Below are 17,841 nucleotides of genomic sequence, written 5' to 3'. Positions count from 1 at the left end.
AGGTAATAGAGATAAGTAATAAATAGGTATAGGCAAGAGAAGGTAGAAGAGGGATATAAATAGAGAGAAGAGAGATTATTAGAGAGATATAAAAATGAGGAGTGACAAGGAAAGAGTGGGAGAGGGAGAGATAGGAATAGAAAGAGGGAGATATAAGTAGAGATGGATGTAACTTGGGAAATTTCTAGATGGGATGAGAAAAGGAGTGAGATAAGTAGAGAAGGAAGAGATAGATAAAAGATCTTTATAGAAGTATAGATAGACAAGTGATAGATAAAGGAGGTGATAGGAAAAAAAAAAGAGACTTTGTATGCAAAAATTGTGAGTATTTAAAGTTTAAAAAATGAAGAATTAACTTCAAATGATTATAATTAATTTTTGGTCTATAATATAATAAACTTACCTTTTCTATTTGATAGGTCTCTGAATTACCTTTCCAATACCTATAAAAGATAGAAATTTCGATAAGAAACGCAAAATTTATGCCCATTTTACTAAAGTATGTTTTTTATGTTGAGCAAAACAGATATCTGATTTGGAAAAACATGACATGACAATAATGATGTCACAAAACAGATATCCATTAATATCATATCCGATATTAAGATATATCCCTTTGGTTTGGTATTACCAAACCAAATTCAAGTTTTGGCCGACCCATACAAAACGTCAAAGTGGATTTTGTCTTGTTTGGCAAAGTTTAAAACGCGTTTTTTCCCATTGCCACTTTTTGACCCCTCATGATTGTTCACATACCCTAGTTTTAGTTTTTTATTTAATTTCTTGAGCATACAAATTTGCATGTATGCAGATGTCCATTCGTAGCTTTTTCAGTTTTTAGAATAATTTTGTAATGAGCATTCTATGCATTCGAATGCATGCAAATATTCATCTAAGTTTGGAACTTTTTTTTTTTTTTTCATCGAAGAAGACTAAATAAACTCCTATATATGTATGATATTTACAGAGTTGTTTTCAATGAATTGAGATCAGTTTATTTCTGCTTTGCTGTATGCACAATTTTAAGAGAAGATTTTTATTGCATGCGTTAAATTTCCATTTTCGATTTTATTTTATGAGTTTACATATTAGCATAGTGTAAGAGCTTTAATAGTTGAATCTTTCAGATCTTCCACAAGATTGGCATCTAATAGGTCCACAGTTTCAAGTTGAAATTGAGTTGAAATCCAGCTGGGAATTGGGCCTCCAATTTTACACCTCCTCAAATTCAAATTGTGGGGCTGAAAAGGCAGAAGCGACGACCCTGAGTCGATCTCGATGTTTAGCCCACTATAAGACAAGTCCAATTCCACCAACATTCATTACGTAATACTTATAAAATTTGATAAGTTACTTACATATTAGAAATTAATTTTTATCTATTAGAAATATTGGTGATGGGAGGAGTGATATGGGAGATTTAAAGATTAGAGAAGATTTTAAGATATGGAAGAAGTTTGATATTAATGTGTCTAAAATAAAAAAAGGTCTGATATCAGAGATGATTTGGCACAAAACTCGAATATTGATAGACAGTCCTTTTTTAGGTGTATACTTAAATTTTAGACTTTTGGACTTAATACTTAAGTATGGCAGAATATAAATTATTATGTAGAGAGGTGTAACCTTCTGGGACTGGTGTAGTAAAATGATTGTGAATGTGAATACAAAACCAAAAATTGGCAGCTGATTTAAGACCACAAAATAAAAAATATAATCCTTATGACCGAAATATTATCAACAAAATAAAAGCAAGTGTTTCTTGCACTTATGATTTAGTTTGTCTTTTATTTTCCTAATTGTCTTGCTGTCTTTCTCTTCATCATACTATAACACACTGTTTGTGCTCTTTGGTGCTTCTGTTCACTTGCGCAAACTATTTTTTTGCTTTTACATTCCAAAATTCCCTTTGTTTTTGACATTGTCCTCTGTTTCTGTATGCCTCCAACCAAAGCTTAAGCGCCTTTACACAATTCTCCTCTTCTTGTTGCTAAACAACTGAATTCTCCCCTTCCATGCACTTATATTAGCTGACTTAAGCTCACAATATAAATTAAAATATAATCCTTATGAAGGAAGTATTATAAAAAAAATGCAGCTATATATATTATATCATTTATATTGTTTTAAGGTTATTTGACAGTGCAGATCATGAATTCCTAAGCTCTAGATTGTCTTATAAAACCATTTACTTCTAGTACAAAATACAATGAGACATGCATGCTTTAAGATTGATATAAAACATATGGAGTGGTTTTCCACATCAAACTCAAAACTCGACACATATGAACTTTACAGTTTAAAAATAATCTTCACCAAAACATGAAGCAAATTTTGCAAATGGATATTAGACATACCACACAAATTAGTCAATATGCATGAGGAAGGGAAAACTGTTGAGAACTGATGCTACTCAAGCATGCAGCTCCATGCAACTCATAACTATTTTTAGCCTCCACCGCCATACACTAGCATGCAACTAGCTTAATTTTAGGATCGTATATTATTAGTTAATATATTTTTAGTTTACAAAATAAAGCATGTTGTGCATGCAAATATACAATTAGCTTATTCGGTGATAGTTGTAGTTTCTTAGCTTAGATTTCTGATTCATAAAATAGTTTGATTAATGTATGTAATAAGTTAAGCTGTAGTTCTTTATTTAGAGACTTTACTTTTTTTTAAGTAAACACTGATCTATATATTTGAAAAGGCTTTGTATTTTTTTAATTGAGCTGCAATAATAAAAACAAGGTCTACGTTAAAGAATAGAGCTCTTTGTTGTAATAAAACAGAGCATTCTATGATTCTTTTGTTTTCTCTAAGACCAATGATTGATATTGTTTATTCTGGGTTCAATTTGGATGTTTCTAATTATATGGTTTGGCTATGAATTGTTTACTCTATTATAAATATTTATGTTTGATAGTTGGCTTTAAGAACAAGGGTAGTTTTATATTCTACAAGTGGTATCAGAGCAGGTAAAATTGTTTTGGGTTAAATTTTTATTCTTGGAATTTTGCCAAAGTTAATCATATCGAATTATAACCATATGCCCGTTCCAGAATTTGATGGGAATGATTATGATTATTGGTGCATTAAGATGTTGACCTTTCTTATTGGAAAAGATTTGTGAGAGATTATAGAATTAGGTTATGAGGAGCCAGCTGATTGGAATGCCCTTATAGCCAATGAAAGAACAACAAGAAAGGAAGAAAGGAAGAAGAATGCTCAAGCTTTGTTTCACATTTAGATAGCTCTTGATAAGAGCTTATTTCCAAGAATATCAGGAGTAACAACTGCCAATGATGCCTGGAAAAATCTACAATAAGCTTACTAGGGTAGTGATCAAGTTAAGGTGGTCAAGCTTCAGACATTGAAGTGAGAGTTCGAGAATTTGAAGATGCAAGAAGCTGAGAGTATAAGTGATTATTGTGTCAGAGTCAAAGATGTGATCAATAAAATGGCTACACTTGGGGAAATTGTAAGCAATGAAGTTTTGATAAAAAAAAGTGTTGAGATCTTTGACACCCAGATGGAATCATATTGCCATAATCATAGAAGAAAGCAAAGATTTGACAAAACTACAGTTTGATCAACTGGTTGGATCCTTGATGTCTCATGAAGAAAGATTGAAAGATTCTTTTGAAGGTGTAGAGAAAACATTTTCCTCTAAATTGAAAATCACAAAAAATGAAGATGCAAGCAACAGTAGTGCCAAAATCAATCAAGGCCAAGGTAAAGGGAAAAGCCAAAATTCTTCAAGAGGTAGAGGTAGATGTGGCTCAAGATGAAGAGGTGGTTCTAGAGGAAAAGGTAGAGGCAGATTTGATAAGAGAAATGTTCATTGTTATCATTGTAATAGATATGGCCACTTTGAAAGAGAATGCAGATTGAAAGAAGGTAAAAGTGCTCACCATGCTCAAGAAACTAGTGAGAATACTTCTGATCACTTATTTTTATCTTATGCCAAGGGTGAAAATACTAGTAGAAATGTTTGGCACCTAGATTCTGGATGCTCTAACCATATGATAGGGAATGAGAAGTTGATCTCAACAAAGGATGGAAGTTTCAAATCCAAGATCCAACATGGTGATGATAAATCATTGGAGGTTGCTGCCAAAGGAGCCATGGAGGTCCAAACAAAAGAAGGTATAAAAAGTATTCATGATATTTATTATAATCCACAATTGAAGCACAATTTGTTAAGTGTTGGGCAGCTATGTGAGAAAAATTATAAAGTAGTCTTTGAGAATAATTCATGTACTATCTATGATAAGAATAAGGGCAATAGGGTGATCACTGTTGTAACTATGACAAGAAATAGGATATTCCCCTTGAGGTTTGATGAACATGACAATAGCATTGCAAATATGGCTTATGAGGATTCAAGTTGGTTATGACATCTCAGGTATGGGCATTTAAATTTTCATAGTTTGAAGTTTCTAACCTCGCATGCATTAGTTTCTGGTTTGCCCAAGGTTGAGGAACATAAGGAGGTTTGTAAAGGTTATGCTAAAGGAAAGAATGCAAGGGAAAAGTTTCCAAAGGGCAATGCATGGAGGGCCCATCACCCACTTCAACTTGTTCATTCAGATATATGTGGCCCTATGCAGACTAAGAGTTTGGGTAAGTCATCATATTTCATCACTTTTATTGATGATTACTCACGAAATTGTTGGGTATATTCTTTGAAGGCCAAAGATGAAGCCTTGGATACATTCAAGAAGTTCAAAGCCCTCGTAGAAAATGAGAAAGGGTGCAAGATCAAATGTTTAAGGATTGATTGTAGAGGAGAATTTTTCTCAAAAGCTTTCTAGTGTTATTGTGATCTTAATGGCATTAAGAGGCAACTCACAACTGCATATACACCTCAACAGAATGGGGTAGCTAAAAGAAAGAATCATATTGTAGTAGAAATGGCTAGGTGCGCGATACAAACCAAGGGATTGAGAAATTCATATTGCGAAGATGCAGTTGCTATAGCGGTGTACATTCTCAACCATAGCCCCACTAGTACACTCGAAAATATGACTCCTTATGAAGCTTGGTATGGAAAAAGGCCTAATGTTAATCATTTCAAAGTTTTTGGTTGTTTGACTTGTGTGCATGTACCTGATCAGAATAGAAAAAAGTTAGATGCAAAGAGTGAGTCATGTATTTTTATTGGGTATAGTGAGAAAAAAAAGGCTTCTAGATTGTATAATCCCATCACTAATAAGCTTATTTTCTCAAGAGATGTAATTTTTGATGAAAGGGGACTTTATGGTCATTTAAAAGGCCATGTTGAGAAGCCAAAATCTGTTTTGAATGATGATATAATTGTTGATACTGATCATGAGCAGCCAACTAATGTTTTTGTATCCAGTGGTTTAACTCCACCAAGAAGCCCTTCATCAAGTTCTTCAGTACCAAGTTCAAGTCCAGCTTCTTCTCCAAGGTCTACAAGGAAGGTAAGAAGATTGAGTGATATCTACCAGAGGAGTGGAAATCAACTACATGAAGAAAACCCAATAGGTGAGACAGTGAATTTTTCTTTATTAGGCAAGAATCATTTTGAACCATCATGTTTTGAAGATTCATGTACTAATGAGGTTCAGGTGCAAGCCATGGAAGAAGAGAGGGATTCCATTCATAGGAATGACACTTGAGAGTTGACAAAGCTTCTGCATGACAAGAAAAAGATTGGCACCAAATGGGTCTACAAGACCGTGTTTAATAGTGATGGGAGTGTTGAAAGACACATGGCAATATTAGTTGCTAAAGGCTTCACACAAAAGTATGGAATTGATTATGAAGAGACATTTTCACTAGTAGCAAGACAGGAGACCATTAGAATTTTGATTTCATTAGCAACTCAAAAGAAGTGGAGCATACATCATATGGATGTGAAAAGTGTCTTCTTGAATGGGTACTTAGAAGAGGAAGTATATGTGGAGCAGCAACAAGGTTTTGAAGTGGAAGGAAAAGAGCATCAAGTGTACAGGTTGAAGAAGGCTTTGTATGGCCTCATGCAAGCACCAAGAGCATGGTATGCCAGGATTGATGGATAGTTTCAAGAGAATGGCTTCTAGAGAAGTAAGAGTGATCCTACCCTTTACTACAAACAAGAAGGTATTGTTATTCTCATCATAAGTTTGTATGTTGATGATCTATTGTATATAGGTAATATTTCTAAGATGAAAGATGAATTCAAAGTTTCTACGATGAGAGAATTTGAGATGAAAGATCTTGGTCTCATGAAATATTTTCTAGGAATGGAGGTTTATCAAAGTAAGGATGAGATTTTTATTTGTCAAAGAAAGTATGCACAAGATATGTTGAAGAAATTTGATATGACTGATTGTAACCCTACCTCCACTCCAAGTGCTCATGGAGATGTGTTATGTAGAGATGATGGTGTTGATTTAGTTGATGAGACGACTTACAGAAGTATTGTGGGGAGCTTGATGTTTCTAACCCACACAAGGCCTGATATTACATATTCAGTTTCACTTGTGTCAAGGTATATGACAAATCAATCTAAAATACATATGAAGGCATCCAAGAGGATTTTGAGGTATGTGAAAGAGAATTAAAATTTTTGTATTCATTACTACTATTCTAAAAAGTTTAATCTTGTAGGCTTTAGTGATTCAGATTGGGGAGGTAGTATGGATGGCCGTAAATCTACATCTGGAAATTGTTTTTCTTTTGGTTCTGGTTTAATTACCTGGAGCTCAAAAAAAAAAGGTATTGTTGCCCTCTCATCTACAGAAGCAGAGTATCTTGCAATTACCTCGGCAGGTACGCAAGCTCTTTGGCTCATAAAAGTTTTAGAAGAAATTGGAGAAAAAAAAATTCAGCCTACTTTAATTTATTGTGACAATGTGAGTGCCATCAAGTTAGCAAAGAACCCAGTTCATCACAAGAGGACAAAGCATTTTGATATGAAATATCACTTCATACGAGATTTGGTGCAGAAGAAAGAAGTTGAATTGAAGCACATTAATACTCAAGATTAGCTAGCAGATATCTTCACTAAGGCGGTTGCAAAAGCTCAATTTTAGCACTGCGAGATAAGATTGTGAGCCCTCTCAGCATCAAGGGTGAGTATGTTGAGAACAGATGTTGCTCGAGCATGCAGCTCATAACTGTTTTTAGCCTCCACCGCCATACACCAGCATGTGGGTAGCTTAATTTAGGATCGTATATTATTAACTAATATATTTTTAGTTTAGCAAATAAAGCATGTTGTCCATGCAAATATACAATTAGCTTATTCGGTGATAGTTGTAGTTTCTTAGCTTAGATTTCTAATTTATAAAATAGTTCGAATAATGCATGTAATAAATTAAGTAGTAGTTCTTTATTTAGAGACTTAGTTTTTTTTAAATGAAAAGGCTTTGTATTTTTTTAATAGAGCTGCAATAATAAAAACACGGTCTACGTAAAAGAGTAGAGCTCTCTGCTGTAATAAAACAGAGCATTCTCTGATTTTTTTGTTTTCTCTAAGACCAATGATTGATATTGGTTATTCTGGGTTCAATTTGGATGTTTCTATTAATATTTATGATTAACAGTTGGCTTTAAGAACAGGGGCAGTTTTAGATTCAACATAAACATCAATCAAACCCTATTAACAGTTGGCTTTAAGAACAGGGGAAGTTTTAGATTCAACATAAACATCAATCAAACCCATTTAATAAGTCCAGGAATAATACTCGAAATCTAATATTTGCACCCATTTTTGTTGAAGGTTTAATCCAAGCTCTGTTTTGGCCTGCAAGGGCGTATGGCAAGATCGATATAACTGGGAGGCGTGTTCAATGCGTAGTTGCTCACTAAATACACCTCTCGTTACACAGCTAGCGCAGTAAATGTTTTCTCACTGCAAATCTCTATTCCCTTGTTAAGGAGTTGGCGCAGTTGATGTCTTGCAAACATTACACAATGGATCGCCAGTTTAATTTTCAGACAAACTTCAGCGTGTTACAGGCAACCACACCTTTTTACAGTAACGGCAAAAATAAGGCTCAGGCGTCAGACATTTCCGGTGGGCATGGCCCACGTAATACAAGCTTATCGGGTAAAAAATTCAAAAAATAAAATAATTATATTTAATTAATTAATCATTCTATGAAATTTTTTAAAACTGTTTTTTAATATATTTATATTTCCACACATTTAAGAATCCTTTTATATATATATATATATATAAATGATTTTTTTTATATACTACATTAATTTTTTTATTTGGAAATTTTATTTAAAAAAAAAGAAAAATTCAACCGCGTTTATTGTCTCGGGAAAAATCTATAGTATATGAACACACCACCAACACAATGTCTTGTCTTGTGTTGACTGTGAAGTCACTTAAGCGTGTCCAAAAGTTAATGGACCACTTATTTTGGGCACAACATCGAGCACCCGTCCCGACATTAATGGGGAAGTAGAAGAACAAATTAATGGGCTCTTATGCTGTCATCAACTGGAATGCGTAACTACGTCGAAATGAAACGAGACAAGCAATCACCTCCTTCCAAACTTCATAACCATTCTAAACACAAGGAAAGATCGTTACCCACACGATTTTGTTTAATTTCTGTTAGCAAAGAATTTGTAAGACATAAGTCATAGGTTTCAAAATTTCACTTTTTAAAAATATTTTTTTAATATATTTATTATTTGTATGTATAAAATAGGGTTTAAATTTCAGTCATTTTTATTTTTCATCTGATTTTTTACAACTTTTTTATTATTTAATTGTGTTTCAATAGATAATTTAAGAAAAATAAAAATTATCAAAAAAAATTGTTTAATAAATATTACTATTAAAAATCTTATTATTGATTTAATTTTTATGAACATAATTTGTAGAAATTAAAGAAAAAAGATATTGGATTGGTAGTCATCTCTATAATAGAAGTATATGTCTATAAGACTTCAAATAGTCTATTATAACATGTAATTTAATGAAACTCTTCATCATAATCATTTTGTGTGACCTTAAATAAATGACTTGTCCAATGGAATCAGTTGAAATGATAGATTATTAGAGTTTGCAAAATAATAAAGGCCATGTTTAAATCCTTGTGAAATATCATACATGCCTTGCAAATCTTTATAAAATAATGTTCAATACCTTAACACATGATCTACTAAACACAAGGATACTCTTTACATACAAAAAAGAAATGAACTAACAAATATATTCTAAAAAATTTAAACTTCTTATAAATTAGACTTTACTAACATCACATACCTAAAAGTGGCACACACTTTTATACTTCCGTCTTAACCATAGGGCTAGGTGCAAGCAAAGCTAAATATTTTAGCATAACTATATAGAAAAACACGTCATTTGTAACTATATAAAGATATCAAACATTATCGAAAGCTAAACAAAAAATTAAATGGACAAGCACAATTGAAGGTATGTTTTTTCACCATTCCAACAATTTTACATATATTGATAGATAAGAACGAACAAGTTGGCCTTCGGATATCCTAAATTTAAATCTTTCAATGATCATCTTCTCATGGTTATTAAGGTTATTTTTCAAATAGCTGAACACTAAAAATACAAAACTTACTAAAGCTATTATTATAGAATGACATGGAAAAAAATCACTCACAAAATCATGTTTTCTTATTCATCTCTTTAAATAGTTAAAGGAATTGGGTTTTGAGATACCCTCTAAAACTCAATTTATCGCAATTATTTCTTAATATAAGTTTAAGTTGTTTAGCCTTTTTAATTTTCTTCTTGCAAATTCATTTTTAACATATGACTACCATAAAATATTCATTCAAGAAAAGAAATTCACTTAATAATAAACTAGAAAAAGCAATTAATATCTAATATTTATGTCAAACAAAATTGATAGATATTTTATTTGACAGTGACTACATCCCTTTTTATACCATAAATCAAAATTTCGAAATGACCAATACAATATTTCAAACATAAAAATAAATATCATAAATATATCTTTAATACAATATTTCAAACATAAAAATAAATATCATAAATATATCTTTTGAATCCTCAAAACTCTTCGGAAATGAACAAAGGAAATAAAGTTCGAGATACCTTACGAAGATGTCTCAACATTAAAATATGTATTACAGTAAAAGCAAAATACTTCTTCAATACCCAGTCCGGAAGGCTTGTTAAGATGTCCAAACACAAGTCCTTCCCGTATTGAAAGCAAAATACTATATCCTTAACGCCTGGTCCAGACGCCCTGTTCAAGAGACCTAAACATTATGCGTTTCTTATGGTGAAAGCAAAACACCATATCCTTAATTTCTAACATCATCATCTCCAATTAGTGGGCTCCCCTAACAGAAATATTATAACTCTGTCCATCTGATCAAAGGTCGCCTTTCTCCAATTCGCTTTGAAAGTGAGTACCAACACCATGGCACAAAATCCTGCTGCAATTGACCATCCAATACTCAGCTCATACCATGAAAACCCTTGGTTGGTCTCTTCTTTGACATCAACGCTGGGAGGAGAGAGTGGTGAACGACGGGTGGAACATTTCCAGCTTTCAACAGGGCATCCCTGCAGATTTGGATTTCCTGAAAATGCTGTTTCATCAAATGTGATCATATGAGGGCCTTGCTGTGGTATCACCCCTGACAGATTGTTGTAAGACAGATTTAAATATCCCAAATAATCCAGAATACCAAGCTGGAAGGGAATTCTCCCTGAAAAACTGTTGAAGGAAAGATCCAACGATTCCAACCGACTCAGATTGCCCATGCTACCTGGAATGTCCCTATTGAAACTATTCCTAGAAAGATTTAGAAACATCAAGCCTTTGAGATTCCCAATTTCCTTTGGAAGATAACCCCATAATCTGTTGTTTGACAAATCAATGCATGTCATACCTGATAAGACATAAGCGTAATGCCTTTCTGATCCCTTAGTAATCAGATCTAAGCCCTCTATATAGTATCTTCTGTCTTCATTTTTATGTACATTACCTTCAATACCAAGAGAACCAACAGGACCCTTAGCCGGCCTCAGTACAGCAATGGGGAGACGGTCTGCTCCAAGCACGGTCATATCTTCATTTACGTCGACCATGGCTGAGAAATTTAAGTAGGTATTTGGGATTTCACGGAATAAAAGATTAGAAGAAAGGTCGAGGAGCCGAAGGTTAGGCATTTCGCCGATCTGTGGAGGTAGTTTGCCTTTGAAATTGTTTGATCTCATCATAAGAACATGAAGTCTTGAACAATCAGCAATCCAATATGGAATTTTCCCTGTCAAATTGTTTTCTCCTACGTCAAGCACCTGCAGATCTGAAAGTTGTGCTAAAGAGGGAGGAAGAAGTCCTTGAAGATTGTTCTTTTCAAGACGGAGAGACGCAAGTCCTGTCAAGTTTCCAAGCTCCTCAGGAATCTTACCCTCCAAATCATTACTTGCCAGGTTGAGCATTACAAGTTCTGAGAGCTTGGCGAGGCTAACAGGGACCTCTCCATTTAAATGGTTCTTCTCCAAATGCAGAACTTGAAGATTTTCCAAATCCCCCAAACTATCAGGTATATTGCCTCTTAGCTGGTTATTTGACAAATCAAGAATAACTAGAGATGTCATATTCCCTAATGAAACTGGTATTGGTCCTTCAATCTTACTGTCTGCAAATAAAAGAACCTCCAAACTTAGTTGTTCAGGCATACGAATATCTAGCAATAAGGGGCCATTCAGCTCATTTGCGGACAGATCCAACACCTGCAGAGTAAGTGCGATTGAAGAAACAGTGACAGGACTCGCCAAATGATTGTTAGACAGGTTCAAACTAATCAATTCCGATGAAAATTCCCATATCCAAGATGGAAGATCTTCCACAAGATTGGCGTCTGATAGGTCCACAGTTTCAAGTTGAAATTGAGTTGAAATCCAGCTGGGAATTGGGCCTCCAATTTTACACCTCCTCAAATTCAAATTCCGGAGCTGAAAAGGCGGAATCCACGGCGCAGAGTCGATGTCGATGTTGAGCCCACTATAAGACAAGTCCAAATCCACCAACCTTAAACTATTGCGCAAGAGACCTTGATCTGAAACTGTTCCTGTCATGTTGTTGTTGGAGAGCAAAAATGTTTTCAGAGAAGATGGTAGCGTGAGCAAGGAAGGGATACTTCCATTCAATTGGTTGTTTCTCAGATCAAGACCGACGAGTGAAGACAATTGTGCAAATGACAAGGGAAGATCTCCACTCATCTTGTTGTGGGAAAGGGATAAGTTTCTTAGTGTGCTAATTTTGCCTAAACTTACGGGGATACTGCCTTCCAATTGATTATCATGTAAATCCAAAACGACAAGAGACGGTAGATTGCCTAGAGAAGGGGGGATTGGACCACTAAGCCTGTTGCCGCTAAGATCTATGTAAGTGAGATTGGTGAGTAAACCCAAGCCAGATGGGATGCGACCTTCTAATTGGTTTTGGTGAAGGTCTAAATAAGAGAGGCTTCCCACATTAGCATCCATGTACCCTAAATTTGAAGGAATCCTACCAGTCAAGTTGTTAATCGACAGATTGAGATATATAAGACTGGTGAGATTTGCGATAGCCTCGGGTATTATACCGATAATGTCATTTTGAGAGAGGTCAAGGTATTCGAGGAAATGAGGCTTTGATAAACTTCTGGGTATGGAACCATTTAAACAATTCTCACTCAGATCAAGTGAAGTTAATCTGCTCATGTTCCCCATCCAAGTAGGAATCGATCCTGACATCCCAGTATTTCTAAACTTAAGAACAGCAAGTGAGGAAATATTTAGCAAAGAAACTGGGAGGGTGGAATCATAAAAACAATCAGAGAGGTCCAGATACTTTAGCATGGACAGACTAGATAACCACTGTAAGCTGTTGAGATTCAACAAATGATTATCACTCAGATCTAAATAACGCAAGGAAGAAAAATTTCCAAGTTGAGGTGCAATGTATCCCGAAAATGAAGTATTGGCTATGTTTAAATATGACAAGTTCTTTAACAAGGCCAAACCTGGAGTGAAAGAAGTACCCATAAAATCATTGCCACTCAAATCCAAATATCTGAGGCGCTTCAATTGTAACAAGGCTGAATCAATGTCTCTATCCCAATCTCGAACTGTTAGATAAAAGTTACTAATATCCAACTCAGTAACGTGTCCACCCGATTCTATTTCATCACAGTGGACACCTCTCCATACACAACAATCAGCTCCCTCCCACGACTTTAGCATTCCATCAGTGTCATGGAAAGCCATCCTAAGAGTCAGAAGCGCTTTCCATTCATTGGGAGGACATCCATGGACACACAAAAATAAAATTACAGAAAAGAAAGCAGAGTAGAGGAGAGAGAGGGATGTGCACATACACAAACTATTCGTGCGGAACGCCATTGTAACCACCACGCACCCTCAATTACTGCTGCATTGCTAAATATCACAATTTCTTTTATAGCAAGAATACTCGTCTAGTTTACGAAAAGGACAAACATACAGAAATTGCTAGGCACAGACACTTCGTTTTCTTGACGCTTTACTTAAAATTAAAACAATCATTCATGATTCCACACATCTTCCAACATTTACTTTTGACTGCTGACCTTTGAATTATAGTCTTCATTTTCTTTATTTACACGTCATCCACTATTTACTTTTTGACTGTTAAGTGATAGTCCTCGATTTAGTATAGAAACTTTGTTTACTTACACGTCATCCACTATTTACTTTTTGACTGTTAAGTGATAGTCCTCGATTTAGCATAGACACTTTGTTTACTTACACGTCATCCACTATTTCCTTTTTGACTGTTAAATGATAGTCCTCAATTTTCTAAATCGAGAGAAAAAATTGCTTTTATTTCCATAAAGAAAAGTTACATGATTTAAAACTCCAATATACGGAATCCAAGAATCTGGAAAACACAATACCCGCAAAACATCAACAGTCAAACGACAAACAATTTTTACTAAATCTTTCACTATTTATGTTTTGGCCTAAACACAATGAAACTTCCCTACCCACTCGTGATTTGTTTTCGTCAAATTTGACTTTCTATGCAAGAACCCTTATTTGTTTGAGAACCTAAAGAATTTGTACATACGTTACATAAAAATATAATATATTTATTATTTTTTGTGTCTTATTAACGGGAGTGATAAGTTTGTATTTTAATATTAAACGGTGATATATTTGAATTTTGATAATTTTTTCATTTATTATATTTCTTGTATTTCTAAGAAGTTTATTTTTTTAATATAAATATGTTTTTCACATCTTTTTAGTATTATACAAGCACTTGTATCTATAAGAGGTTCAAGGGATATGCTATTAGAAAATTAAAGATAAAATTTAATTGAAGATCAACTATGAAAATGAAGTTAATAGAAACACATTTTTTATTTTGCAATAACAAGATTAATGACATTGATTATATTAATGCTAAGCTTTTAATCACATTTTAGAATAGAGAACATTGCAACGATTAAAATAGTTAAGAGGATATTTAACAATGAAAACAATTAATTCCCAAAAGGCAATGCTTGATTATGCCAATGATCATTTTTCCATCTTGTTTGAAGGTCTTGGTTTGTGTAGAGCTTCAATCATCTCAAAAATTGAAGATAGGATCCTCATCGAGTTTCTTCACTTTGAAATTTGAGGCCATTCTCTAGAAGAAATGACCTATTAATGAAATTGTTTCTGAAGACAATTATTCTTAAAGGTCCTACCACCATGCATGTATTCCAAAGAACATAATCCAAAAAACGCACACTAAGTTTTCATAAATCCAATATGCTTACATAGATTCTTTTAACTTAAAAAAGTGATAAAAGTAAAAAATATATAAAGCATATCCATTTATCGTGAGGATTGTTATCAAGTTGTTTCTTGTTTTTTATCATTTCTATTAGATAGTAACATAATAATATGCTATACATGATGGGACATTATTATTTTAACCTAATTTAATATTCAAAATTTAAGCTGTGAACAAATTTATAAACAAACAAATAAAATAAAATTAAAAGTAAATACTCTAGATATAATAGGGTGAAAAGTAATATAAAATTAATATAATAATACATGTATAATATATAATATTTTAAATATAAAATAATTTTAAGTATTATTATTATATCTATTAATATAATATAATATAATATATAATAATAAAATAACATAATAAAATTTAATTAATATTATAACACATATATAAGAATAATATATCATATTTTAAAATTATTATTGTATTATCATTAATAATATTACTATATTTTAATTAAAATAAATTATTATTATATCATCTTATATTATTATTATTTTATTATATTATGATTATGATATTATTATAACATCATATCAGCTTTTATTATATTACCTTTAATATAATTCACAAATAACAATTATATATTTAATTTTAATACTATTATAATATTATTGAATTTAAATATTTAATTATATTATTTTCAATATAATATAATTATAATATTATAATATTTGTATTTTTATTAACATTTTTATCTTATCATATTATTATTATTTTTTTATTATTATAATTTTTTAAAATTATAAGAAACAACATTACATCACCTTTTAAAATGGCAGAAAGATTAGATACATGCTTGAGCGTAGGATGTTGGGATTGTCAAATGCAAGACTATGAAGTAATAGTGCTTCCATATATGGGTTTTGACCATTATCTAGTATAGTTAACAATAAGAGAGGATGACCACACAACAAGTATTCCTTTCAAGTTTGAAAACATGTGATTGAGACATTCAAGTTTGAATGAACTGATAGCCAAGTGGTTGAACAAGATAAAGCATGGAGATCAATCATATATGTATCAACTCAATAAAAGATTAAAGTATATCAAAGTTAACTTAAAAGAATGGAACAAAAATCATTTCAATAACATATTCCAAGAAAAATCTAGAGTTGAAAAAGAGTTGACAAACCTCAATGAGATCATAATTGAAAAGGGAATAGGAATAGAGATATTTGAAAGAGAGAAATTGCTAAAGGTAGAATTGAATGAAATAGTGCAAAAGGTAGAATTGAATGAAATATGGCTTAAGGAGACAGAATTACAAAATTGTTTCATAAAATATCAATGGTTAATAAGAAAAGAAGTGATTCATAGACATCTATTAGAAAGAAGGGACACAAACTCAAACTCTAGAGGAGGTTAATAAGGAAGCATTCAATTTTTTTGAAGAAACTCTAAATAAGGAAGCATTCAATTTTTTTGAAGAAACTCTAAATAAGGAAGTGCAACTGAGCAGGGAGGCCAAAGATGACTTTTTGGAGGCCATTCCAAGGATCGTAATAGAGAAGCAAAACAAAGAGCTTTATAAAAAGATCACCAAATAGGAAGTTAGAAAAGAAGTATTCTAGATGAACCAAGATAAGGCCCCAGGCCCAAATGGTTTTCTAGCAATTTTGCGAAATAGTAGAAGTCATTTATAAGGCTATGGAGGAATCAAGAAAGAAAAAACCATTCTCAAGGCAATTAACCACACATTCTTAGCTTTGATCCCTAAAAGGTGGGAAGTTCGTTTAACCATGAGCGACTTTAGACCAAATGCCCTATGCAATACAACATATTAAATTATCTCTAAAATCATTGCAAATAGATTAAAAGTAGTTTTAAATTCCATCATTTTGAAAGAACAAAGTGCCTTTTCTTTGGGTAGATCAACTCTTGAAGGCATTATAATTGCTTGTGAAGAATTTCATTCAGTGAAGAAAACCGGATAGGCAAGTGTGATCTTAAAATTAGATGTTCTTAAGGCATATAACTCAATGTATAGATGATTTTTATATGAAGTTTTACAAAAAATTGGAATTAATAGAGATTGGATAGAGTGGATTATTAGCTATATCTCATCCCCAAAATTCTTAGTACTTATGAATGGAGCTACCCAGGGTTTCTATAGCATGAAAAAAGGTATTAGGAAAGGTGATCCAATATCCTCTTTTATATTCAATATTATGGTAGAAACTTTAGGGAGCCTCATTAGTAAGATTAGAAGCAATGGAGAGTGGCAAGGTATAAATGTAGTGATGAGTTTGGATCTAGTGACACACCAACAATTTGTAGATGAAACAATACATTTTGGGCAATCGAGTAGGGGTGAAGCTAAGAAAATAAAAGGTCTCCTTAATGGGTGTTGCAATGCTTCAAAAAAACAAATTAATTCGAATAAATCTAAGATTTTCTTCCTAAATACTCAACCTAGCCTTCAAAGGGCATTAGCCAAAATCCTAAATTTGAAAGTGGCTAGTTTTTTTGGGAAATTTTTAGGAACACCACTCTTTAATAGAATAAACAAAAAATTCTACTAGGAAAACTTAAGAAATAGATATGCAAACAAGATGGGATGAAGGAGAGGAAAATGGCTTTCATTAGATGGGGAATTATTAATGATTAAATTAGTGTTATCAACAATTCCTGTATATTCCATGTCATGCCTAAAAATCTCGAAGGCAATAGAGGAGGAATTGAATAAAATCATGAGAAGATTTTTCTTGAATGGAACAAATGACCAAAATAAAGTCCCACTTATTGCTTGGGATAAAATTTGTACTCCAAAGGTATCAGGTGGGACATGCACTAGGCAATTAGCAGTAATGAATATAGCAACGGGAGCAAAACTTGTTTGACAATTTTATAGCAAAGGGGATCACAAATGGGTTAGGCTCTTGAGAAGAAAATATTTAGATAGTGATAATCTTATTAGTATATTGACTATAAGTGATCCCACAAGAGGATTATCTATATAGAAATATATACTGGAATGCAAAGATATAATATCAAAGCATGTAACATGGGAAATTGGAGATGAACAAAG

At 32.8% G+C, this 17,841-nt stretch overlaps 1 protein-coding gene across 1 annotated transcript; it reads right to left on the bottom strand.

Annotated features, from left to right (window-relative positions):
• Window positions 1–10,303: 10,303 nt before the first annotated feature.
• On the bottom strand, window positions 10,304–13,246 carry LOC131076607 (receptor-like protein 12). The gene has a single exon (XM_058013877.2). The coding sequence runs from the start codon at window positions 13,244–13,246 to the stop codon at window positions 10,304–10,306; it is 2,943 nt and encodes a 980-aa protein (XP_057869860.2).
• Window positions 13,247–17,841: the final 4,595 nt, after the last annotated feature.

This window comes from Cryptomeria japonica, chromosome 5 (assembly GCF_030272615.1).
Source record: "Cryptomeria japonica chromosome 5, Sugi_1.0, whole genome shotgun sequence".
In the NCBI taxonomy this organism is placed as follows: domain Eukaryota; kingdom Viridiplantae; phylum Streptophyta; class Pinopsida; order Cupressales; family Cupressaceae; genus Cryptomeria; species Cryptomeria japonica.
The sequence above is the reverse complement of the archived record's forward strand: the minus strand, read 5'-3'. Positions and strand labels throughout refer to the sequence as shown.

Excerpts from the sequence above, each read along its gene's own strand:
- LOC131076607 (XM_058013877.2), bottom strand. The coding sequence starts at position 13,246 with ATGGCTTTCCATGACACTGATGGAATGCTAAAGTCGTGGGAGGGAGCT.